Below are 11,621 nucleotides of genomic sequence, written 5' to 3' on the forward strand. Positions count from 1 at the left end.
TGACTTGACTTAGATTCTTCCTCCAAACACGACGAGTTGAGTTTATACCAAAAAGTCCTATTTTGGTTTCATCTGACCACATGACATTCTCCCAATCCTCTGCTGTATCATCCATGTATCCATTTTTGGTATAAACTCAACTTGTCGTGTTTGGAGGAAGAAGAATACTGAGTTGCATCTCAAGAACACCAGACCTACTGTGAAGCATGGGGGTGGAAACATCATTCTTTGGGGCGTTTTTTCTGCTAAGGGGACAAGATGATTGATCCGTGTTAAGGAAAGAATGAATGGGGCCATGTATCGTGAGATTTGGAGCCAAAACCTCCTTCCATCAGTGAGATCTTTGGACGGTTGACCAAATACTTATTTTCCACAATAATTTACAAAAAAATTTTTTTTTTATTTCTGCAATGTGAATTCCTAGATTTTTTTTTCACATTCTGTCTCTCACAGTTGAAGTGTACCTATGATGAAAATTACAGACCTCTGTCATCATTTTAAGTGGGAGAACTTGCACAATTGGTGGCTGACTAAAAACTTTTTGCCCCACTGTGTATATATATATATATATATATATATATATATATATATATATATATATATATATATATATGTAGCTGAGATGGGCACCAGCGCCCCCCGCAACCCCAAAAGGGAATAAGCGGTAACAAATGGATGGATAGGTGGATGGATATTTATATGAAAAACCTTAAACTAAAACTCTAAGGTTTTTCATATATATATATATGTATATATATATGTCTTGATTGGATTATCCAGAGAATAGTGCTCGATACCGTGGTAGAGCGCAATATGTAGGTGTGGGAAAAATCACAAGACTACTTCATCTCTACAGAACTGTTTCATGAGGGGTTCCCTCATACCCCCAAACTAAACGACTCTGAAACCAATAAGGAATGTAACTGTCGCAAGAAACCTGATTGCCCTCTCAACGGGGGGTGCTTACAAACATCAGTCGTTTACCAAGCAAAGGTAACACGCAAGGACATTAGCACATCCGACACGTACGTAGGATTAACCGAAGGAGCGTTTAAAACCAGATGGAATAATCACAAGGCCTCCTTTAAAAACCAGACTTTGCGGAATTCTACAGAACTCAGCAAGTACATTTGGAACCTCAAAGACAATAATGTTGAATATTCAATAACATGGCAAATCCTTGCATCCAGCACACCTTACAACAGTGGTAATAAAAGATGCAACCTATGCTTAAAAGAGAAACTGTTTATTATATATCATCCAGACCTGTCATCCCTCAACAAGCGCAGTGAAATCATTTCAACATGCCGCCACAGACGGAAACACCTCCTAGGTAACACATGAGCCAATCACCACACCCTACGCCTGCCTGTACCCTCCCACTCTGTGCCCTATATAAACCATTGTGTGTGAATGCTTCCATTAAAATCTCCTGATGATTGAGGGAACCCCTCATGAAACAGTTCTGTAGAGATGAAGTAGTCTTGTGATTTTTCCCACACCTACACACGTATATATATATATATATATATATATATATATATATATATATATATATATATTGTCTCTGTGCGATATAGAAAATGACTATATAGTGATATTGGAGTATACGTTCTCACGCAGTTGCTTTTAGCTGCGGGCATTACACTAGAGGCTCTTCTCACTCTTTCTTGTTGCTCCTTCTCACAGAGACACAAAACAAGCGCACCTTGTCACATACTTGACGCGAGTGCAACGTCACACGCTCTCGCCTAGCAGACAGGTAGCGGCATGGGTAACGTTAGCTATGGTGCGAGTGGTAAAACGAGAGAGAGAAGGTGCAAATCGGGTAACATATGGATGAGGAGGAATTCATTCCCAAGAAAAACAGCAGGGGGTCCATCGTCTGGCGGTGGTTTGGCTTCAAGTGGAAAGATGTTGTACAGACAACCGTAATATGACAAGTATGCGACAAAAGCGTTGCTACAAAAAGTAGTTTGTCACCCGCTAGAGTGAAGAAAGCCTGAAACGCCGCATGTCAACATCTCGGCCAGTGGCACACCCAAAAAATGCCCTGACCCAATTGAAACAAATAGTCAACAACAGAGAGAAATAACGTCCGCAGGAACCTACCACATAGCGAAGGACATACACTATTTGATTTCCTATTATGCAGCTAATTTTTATTCGACAAAAAAGCACATTATTTGTTTTAAACTATTGTAGTGGCGTTCTGTACAAAAAGTGCACTTTAATTTAGCGTTGTTTTGATATGTCATCTTAGTGACATCATGCACAAAAGTGCACTCATAGCTTGTTTTTAAAACGTCTCTGACAATCTTGCACTTTCTCTTTTGGAAATGACATGAATGTTTGTGCCACTGCTTAATAACTGTTTCATAAATACACTTTTAGTTGTGGTTTCCCTCTCTGCACGAAAGTTTAAAAGTAGCATAAATTAATGCAGTATGAAGAAGAATGTTTTAAAGGGGAACATTATCACAATTTCAAAGGTTAAAAACAATAAAAATCAGTTCCCAGTGGCTTGTTGTATTTTTTGAAGGTTTTTTCAAAATTTTACAGGTTCCGGAATATCCCTAAATAAAGCTTTAAAGTGCCTTATTTTCGCTATCTTCGAAACCACTATCCATTTCCCTGTGACGTCATACAGGGCTGCCAATGTAAACAACATGGCGGTTACCACAGCAAGATATAGCGACATTAGCTCGGATTTCAGCGGTTTAAGCGATTCAACAGATTACGCATGTATTGAAACAGATGGTCGGAGTATGGAGGCAGATAGCGAAAACGAAATTGAAGAAGAAATTGAAGCTATTGAGCGAATAGCTATTGACGCTATTCGGCCAAAGCGTGGGTGTACCTAATGAAGTGGCCCATAGCATGGCTGCCTTATTAGCATCGCCGGTAAAATGTGCGGACCAAACGATCAGGACTTTCGCATCTTGTGACACTGGAGCAACTTAAATCCGTCGATTGGTAAGTGTTTGTTTCGCATTAAATGTGGGTATCTATTTTCAAATGTACATACAGCTAGCAAAAATAGCATGTTAGCATCGATTAGCGTAACATGTTAGCATCGATTAGCTGGCAGTCATGCCGTGACCAAATATGTCTGATTAGCACATAAGTCAACAACATCAACAAAACTCACCTTTGTGATTTCGTTGATTTAATCGTTGCAAATGCATCTGCAGGTTATCCATACATCTCTGTGCCATGTCTGTCTTAGCATCGCCGGTCAAATGTGGAGACACTCTGGTACATTCAATGGGGGTCTGGCGGCAGACACTTTGGCATCCGACAACACACCGACGAGGCATGATGTCTCCAAGGTTCCAAAAAATAGTTGAAAAAACGGAAAGTAACAGAGCTGAGACCCGGTGTTTGTTATGTGAAAATGAATATGGTGGGTGTGTTACCTCGGTGACGTCACGTTCTGACGTCATCGCTAAAAGACCGATAAACAGAAAGGCGTTTAATCCGCCAAAATTCACCCATTTAGAGTTCGGAAATCGGTTTAAAAAATAGATGGTCTTTTTTCTGCACCATCGAGGTATATATTGACGCTTGCATAGGTCTGCTGATAATGTTCCCCTTTAATGTAGACACATAGAATCATCATACTGCTGTGATTATATAAATCAAGTGTTCATTCAAGGCTAAGGCCAAATATCCAGATATTTATGGTGTATCGTCACATGGCCGAAAAAATATTTAGACATTAATAAAAGGCCATATCGACCAGCCCTAGTTGAGAGAATGTTGTTCTCATGTCGATTCACTTTTTTTTTATGTGGAGGATACAGTCCGGATAAGAGAATTGAGTACTGTTGTCACCAATACAACTACTAACATAATTCTTCAACCAAGCACATCAAGTTAATGCAAAGTCAAGCTTTAATTTAATTTAGAATTATTTTATATACAAATCTTATTCAGCTTAAAGGGGAACATTATCAGCAGACCTATGTAAGCGTCAATATATACCTTGATGGTGCAGAAAAAAGACCATCTATTTTTTTAAAAGGATTTCCGAACTCTAAATGGGTGAATTTTGGTTAATTAAACGCCTTTCTGTTTATCGCGCTGGAAGCGATGATGTCAGAATGTGACGGCACCGAGGTAACACACCCACCATTTTCATTTTCAACACATTACAAACACCGGGTCTCAGCTCTGTTATTTTCCGTTTTTTTGACTATTTTTTGGAACCTTGGACACATCATGCCTCGTTGGTGTGTTGTCGGAGGGTGTAACAACACTAACAGGGAGGGATTCAAGTTGCACCACTGGCCCCAAGATGCCAAAGTGTCTGCCGCCAGACCCCCTTTGAATGTGCCAGAGTGTCTCCACATTTGACCGGCGTTGCTAAGGCAGACATGGCACAGATATGTATGGATAACCTGCAGATGCATTTGCAACGATAGTCAACGAAATCACAAAGGTGAGTTTTGTTGATGTTGACTGCCAGCTAATCGATGCTAACATGCTATTTACCGGCGGTGCTAAAGCAGACATGGCACAGAGATGTATGGATAACCTGCAGATGCATTTGCAACTATATTACGTTTCCTTCCACCCACATTTAATGCGAAACAAACACTTACCAATCGACGGATTTAAGTTGGTCCAGTGTCAAAAGATGCGAAAGTCCTGATCGTTTGGTCCGCACATTTTACCGGCGATGCTAACGCAGCTATTCGGCCATGCTATGGCTATGAATAGCGTCAATAGCTATTCGCTCAATAGCTTCAGTTTCTTCTTCAATATTTTCATACTCCAACCATCTGTTTCAATACATGCGTAATCTGTTGAATCGCTTAAGTCGCTGAAATCCGAGTTTGAATCCGAGCTAATGTCACTATATCTTGCTGTGGTATTCCCATTGTTTGTTTACATTGGCAGCACTGTGTGACGTCACAGGGAAATGGATAGTGGTTTCGAAGACAGCGAAAATAAGGCACTTTAAAGCTTTATTTAGGGATATTCCGGGACCGGTAAAATTTTGAAAAAAAATTCCAAAAATACAACAAGCCACTGGGAACTGATTTTTATTGTTTTCAACCCTTTTGAAATTGTGATAATGTTCCCCTTTAAATTAAAAGGTTGAACAAACAATATAGTCACAGCACGCCAAAATCCGGACCCTTCTTTAGATCATACTTGCCAACCCTCCCGAACTTTCCGGCAGACTCCTGAATTTCAGTGCCTCTCCTGAAAATCTCCCGGGGCAACCATTCTCCCGAATTTCTCCTGATTTCCAGCCGGACAAAAATTTGGGGGGCGTGCCTTAAAGGCACTGCATTTAGCGTCCTCTCTCACCTGAAAAGGAGACTATTACATATGTCTCCGTTATCCATAGGTTTATCTATAACCCACAACACGGTGGCCGAATGGATATAGTCACTCATGAACGGTCAGAGAAGCACAAGGCGGCGGCAATGCAGTTTTATGGGCCACCTTGCTAAAAGAAGACCCGAAGGTGTAACATATGCCGAGACAAAGATGGCTATGCTGATAGCTGCAAGAAACATCCCGTTCTCATTTGTGGATATTTTCAAAGAATCCGTGAAGGATATGTTCCCGGATTCAGAGATCGCTCGCCAGTACTCAAATGGCAGAACAAAGGCTACTCAAATAGTGAAAGGTAAGTGTTATTTTTTTTTTTAAGTAAGCAGCAAGTACTGTGCAGTTAGTAGAACAATTGTGTTTTCATTACTGTGTAGTGTACATCTATATCCATATCTATATCTATATCTATATATAGATATATATATATATATCTATATCTAGATATAGATATAGATATATAACATTTTAAAGTATTTATTATATATATATATATATACAGTGAAGAAAATAAGTATTTGAACACCCTGCTATTTTGCAAGTTCTCCCACTTAGAAATCATGGAGGGGTCTGAAATTTTCACGGTAGGTGCATGTCCACTGTATGAGAGATAACCTGAAAAGAAAAATCCAGAAATCACAATCTATGATTTTTTAACAATTTATTTGTGTGATACAGCTGAAAATAAGTATTTGAACACCGACATTAATATTTGGTAGAGTAGCCTTTGTTTGCAATCACAGAGGTCAAGCGTTTCCTGTAGTTCTTCAGCAGGTTTGCACAGACTGCAGGAGGGAGTTTGGCCCACTCCTCCACACAGATATCTTCTCTAGATCAGTCAGGTTTCTGGGTTGTCGCTGAGTAACACAGACTTTGAGCTCCCTCCAAAGATTTTCAATTGGATTTAAGTCTGGAGACTGGCTACGCCAGTCTTGATATGGCCTTGATATGGTTCTTACAAAGTCACTTCTTGGTTTTCCTGGCTGTGTGCTTTGGGTCATTGTCATGTTGGAAGATCCAGCCACGACTCATCTTCAATGATCTGACTGAGGGAAGGAGGTTTTTGGCCAAAATCTCCCAATACATGGCTGCAGTCATCCTCTCCTTAATAGAGTAGAGTCGTCATGTCCCATGAGCAGAAAAACACCCCCAAAGCATGATGCTACCACCCCCATGCTTCACAGTAGGGATGGTGTTCTTGGGATGGTACGCATCATTCTTCTTCCTCCAAACACGCATAGTGGAATTATCACCAAAAAGGTCAATTTTGGTCTCATCTGTCCACAAAACTTTCTCCCATGACTCCTCTGGATCATCTAAATCAGGGGTGCCCATTACGTCGATCGCGAGCTACCAGTCGACCGCGGGGGGTGTGTCAGTCGATCTCCAGCCAGGCTTTTAAAAAAAATAGACCTAAAAATGAGTGATCATCAATCTTCACCAAGACGTCACTTAAATGACATTCACGGTACCGGAGGGTCTTGTGAGATGACGCTGGCTGCTGCAAGATCATTATTATGAAAATATGGCCGAGAGGAAGGCGGGAAACACTTTTTATTTCAACAGACTCTCGCGCCGTACCTTCCGTCAAAACTCTAAAGGCCGACTGCACGTTTCCTATCTTCACAATAAAAGCCCTGCTTCATGCTGCCTGCGCTAACTAAATACAGAGTCTCGGAAAACTGGCGTGCACAAGCGATCCCTCAGAAAGCTGGCGTGCACATCACTTGTGCACGCCAGCTTTCCGAGACTCTTATTTTGTTAGCGCAGGCAGCATGAAGCAGGGCTTTTATTGTGAAGATAGGAAATGTGCAGTCGGCCTTTAGAGTTTTGACGGAAGGGACGGCGCGAAAGTCTGTTGAAATAAAAAGTGTTTCTCGCCTTCCTCTCTGTCATTTTTTCATAATAATGAACTGGCAGCAGCCAGCGTCATCTCACAAGACCCTCGGGTGCCGTGAATGTCAATCAAGCAAGCTACGGAATTTGCCGCCAATGTTTTTCTTGTAAAGTGTATGGAAGCTCGATGAATTAGATGCCAAAAACCAACCACTTTCATGTGGTATTGTACAGAAAGGACAACTTTTTTTCTCCTCCATTTGAAAATGTGGGCGTTATCATCATTACTGTCTGATTCCAATCAATGCAAGTCATCAGAATCAGGTAATACACCAACTTATATTCTTGTCTTTGTGAAAGAAAGACATCTATATGTGTTACACATGCTTGTATTATCATTAAACACATTTAAGTTGTTTACAAAAATGTCTCTTTCATAAATAAATAAATATAAATGATATATATAAATGAGGTAGATCCCCTCGAGTTGGTCAATTGAAAAGTAGCTCGCCTGCAGAAAAAGTGTGGGCACCCCTGATAATAAATAGTCATTGGCAACCTTATGACGGGCCTTAACATGTGCTGGTTTAAGCAGGGGAACCTTCTGTGCCATGCATGATTTCAAACCATGACGTCTTGGTGTATTACCAACAGTCACCATGGAACCAGTGGTCCCAGCTCTTTTGAACTCATTGACCGAGTCCTGCCGTGTAGTCCTGGACTGATTCCTGGGCCGTTTTAGTAACGCTTTTAATGTGTGCCTCAAAGGAGAGAGTTGGGTCAAAGATAATACCCAGATTCTTTACCGTGTCGCCTTGTTTAATTGTTTGGTTGTCAAATGTTGGAGTTGTATCATTAAATAGAGGTCGGTGTCTAGCAGGACCGATAATCAGCATTTCCGTTTTTTTGGCGTTGAGTTGCAAAAAGTTATGCAGCTAACGAGCTCACACAGGTGCATCTGATTCAGGATAATACAGTGGAGTGGAGGAGGACTTTTAAAGGCGAACTAACAGGTCTTTGAGGGTCAGAATTGTAGCTGATTGACAGGTGTTCAAATACTTATTTTCAGCTGTATCACACAAATAAATTGTTAAAAAATCATAGATTGTGATTTCTGGATTTTTCTTTGTAGGTTATCTCTCATACATTGGACATGCACCTACCGTGACAATTTCAGACCCCTCCATGATTTCTAAGTGGGAGAACTTGCAAAATAGCAGGGTGTTCAAATACTTATTTTCTTCACTGTATATATGAAATACTTGAAATTCAGTGAATTACAGCTATATAATATATATTTAATATAATAATATGTAATTTACTGAAATTCAAGTATTTCTTATACATATATAATTTCCTAGAATTCTAGCTATAGATATACTCCTCCCCCGCGACCCGACCTCGGATAAGCGGAAGATGATGGATGGATGGATGGATGGATGGTAATTCAATTAAATTAGTTTCATTTTATGAGCTGTGACACTTGTGGGAAAACTTGCCAATGAAAAGTTGCCAGTAATGAAATGATTGTTGTTGTTAATTACCTCCAGTCCTCTGCAGGTTGATGTAGACATGTGGTCCAGTCTTCTCTTCACACACTGCACATCTCTTACTCTTCCCCAAAATATCTTCGTTCAAAACGATATCTTCTTCCACTTTCTTCGTTTGACTTTTGCATTCTTTCATCTCCTCTGATGTGAACTCCACTGCCTTCTTCAAGCTAACAATCATGGCGGCTCTTTCTTTACATTCTTCCACATAGTCGGCTAATTTCTCATCAACGCTCTGTTCAGGGCTTACGATTGCCTCCAAAATGACGTTGTTGGAAACTTCAACTGGCTCATTTTTGTCTTCAGTAATCGCCTCGTTGTCCGCTGATTCTCTTTCACTTTCTCTTTGACATGACGTCGCCATCTTAGCATAGCAGTAGTCGTCCATCTTCTATCACGTCTTCAATCTTCACTTCAGCTCACACTCTGACGCTCCAAACTCAACTTTCGTTTCATGGGTTTAAAGAAACGACGAATCTTTGTGAACATATAAAAGTATTAAGTCGTAAATTGTAAACGTCGTCAGTCCGCCATCTTGGACTCACTCACAAGCCGCCGCATCCTTCACAGTGCGCATGTGTGGGCGGGGTTCTGACGTCATCAGGTCCGTGTGCACTTCACTTCCCGAGATCCTTTACGCGCTCAACACTGATTTAAAAGGAAGTTATCCATCGAAGTGTGCAATGTAAACGTAGCAACAGATTTCATGGTCGAATTGGGAAATTTACTTTGTTTTTGACAGCATTTTTCTCTAAATGCAAAAAAAAAAAAAAACTTTTTTTTTTACTGTAATAAACTTTGGTTACATTTTGGCATTTAGTCATACACCGAAAATCTACACTTGTGGATTTGCGGATTTAAAAAAAATGGCAGCTCAGGTGCCTCTAGGCCACCATTTCTAGCCCCCCCCCCCCCTTAAGTTTTTTTTTTTTCAATTTTGTCGCACTTTTATTATTTCATATTTTCATCTTGCAATTTTTCTTTTTATTCAAACCCTTTCACCGTATTGCTTTTGCACTATCTTGTTTAGCTCATTCTTTGTTTGTTTTTCTTTTGTTTTTGTTTTTTGCTCTATGCTTTTTAACCTGTAAAGAACTTCCAATTTAAAAAATGTTGTAAACGTGCTATATAAATAACATTGCCTTGCCAAAATGTTACTGTAAAATTGCTTTTTTTAAATTTAAAGTAAAAAAAAAACAAATGTAAATTTTACAGTAAAATTCTGGCAACTGAGCTGCCTTTTTTTTTTTTTTTTACCATAAAAACAGCAGTACTGATTTTCCATATTACTGTAAATTAAACTACATTTTGAGGTGAAATTATTGCAACCTACCATATTTTTTTAAGTCTTTGTTTAAAAAAAAATTTACTAATAAAATGCATTAAAAAATATTGTGTAATAATAGTATTCACTGTTAGAAATGGCCCTATGGAGCCAAACATGACTGCGATGTGGCCCCTCAGTGAAATCGACTTTGACACCTCTGCACTAATAGGACTATAGACTTTGCAGAGTGACAAAAATTCTGCTGAAGTGTGTGTGCAATACTGCAGGAGCCCATTTTGACGCGTGATAAATCATCATTCATGATTAATGATCACATGTTTATATGGACAAGTTAGAGAGGAGGCCTCTGCTGCATTTATACTAGTATTGACTGAATCATCATTATATCAAACATATTAAAAATATATATGTCATTGTGCTCCTTGTTGCATTAGATTGTTACCCAGATTTTGTATCAGCTGGAGTCACAAGTGTGTAAATCAGGGGTAGGGAACCTATGGCTCTAGAGCCAGATGTGGCTCTTTTGATGTCTGCATCTGGCTCTCAGAAAAATTTTAGCTGACATTGCTTAACACGATAATTATGAATAATTTCGCTGGTAATCACAGTGCTAAAAATAACGTGCAAAACCTAAAACATTCTCATGCATTTATATCCATCCATCCGTTTCCTACCGCACCTGTTTAAGAAGTCGCATTAATGGTAAGAAGTATTTTATGTCAGCTTGCTGCGGGGTCGTTCTCCCAGGAAGGCAGACGGACTACTCGGGACATGGCATTTAGGTAAAAACATGATTTAAATTTAACTAAAAAAATATACAAACAAAAATCGCTCACAGGGGAGGCACAACTTGGGCTAAAGAACAAAGCTAACGCATAAACAGACTAAGAACGTAAATCAAACAAAACTTACTTGGCATGGCATGAAGCACGAAACTATGGCAAGGCATGAAACAAGTCAGCACAGGGCGACTGACTGGCAAAGACGAGCTTAAATACGGCCTCTGATTAGTGCTCGGGAAGCAGGTGAGTGGGCGTTTTGTCTACCAGAGACAGGTGGACAAAATGAGTAACCAAGGAAACCAGACAAGGGAGCGGAAAAAAACAGGAACTTAAAGAGTCCAAAGGACAAACAGCACATGGCCGAACAAAAACATGATCAACAGACATGACATTTTATTTATTATTTGTTAGCTTCAGAATAACAGTGTTATTAAAAAGAATAAGAGAATTATTATACTCCAAAAATGTTGGTGTTACTTAAAAATACACGCATTTAGTTGTATTCAGTTTTAAAAAATAGGATATGGCTCTCACGGAAATACATTTTGAAATATTTGGCTTTCATGGCTCTCTCAGCCAAAAAGGTTCCCGACCCCTGATTTACACGGTATGCAACAAGCAGGCAAATATTTACAAAGAAATAACAGCACGTCTTATGTATGTCTGGACAACATTCTCACAATACAAACACAATCTCATGATCATTTTGTAATCCAAACAAAAGGTGAGGAAAACCCCATCTATGTTGTTCTCAACCATTCAAAGGTGTTTGGTTTTTTTTTTTTAGCATCACTAACTTACAGGTAAAATAAAAAA

At 39.6% G+C, this 11,621-nt stretch overlaps 1 protein-coding gene across 2 annotated transcripts in view; it reads right to left on the reverse strand.

Moving 5' to 3' along the window:
* LOC133549300 (gastrula zinc finger protein XlCGF57.1-like) overlaps positions 1 to 9,511 on the reverse strand; it is a 37,702-nt gene extending 28,191 nt beyond the window's left edge. Inside the window, exon 1 of one of the 2 annotated variants that reach the window (XM_061894569.1) lies at positions 8,730 to 9,511. In XM_061894569.1, the coding sequence (XP_061750553.1) occupies positions 8,730 to 9,123 (394 nt within the window). In that variant the 5' untranslated portion in view covers positions 9,124 to 9,511. The remainder of the gene's footprint in view (positions 1 to 8,729) is intronic. The other variant, XM_061894561.1, reaches the window with a different exon arrangement.
* Between the last annotated feature and the right edge of the window lie 2,110 nt (positions 9,512 to 11,621).

This window comes from Nerophis ophidion, linkage group LG01, assembly GCF_033978795.1.
Source record: "Nerophis ophidion isolate RoL-2023_Sa linkage group LG01, RoL_Noph_v1.0, whole genome shotgun sequence".
NCBI classification, from domain to species: Eukaryota; Metazoa; Chordata; class Actinopteri; order Syngnathiformes; family Syngnathidae; genus Nerophis; species Nerophis ophidion.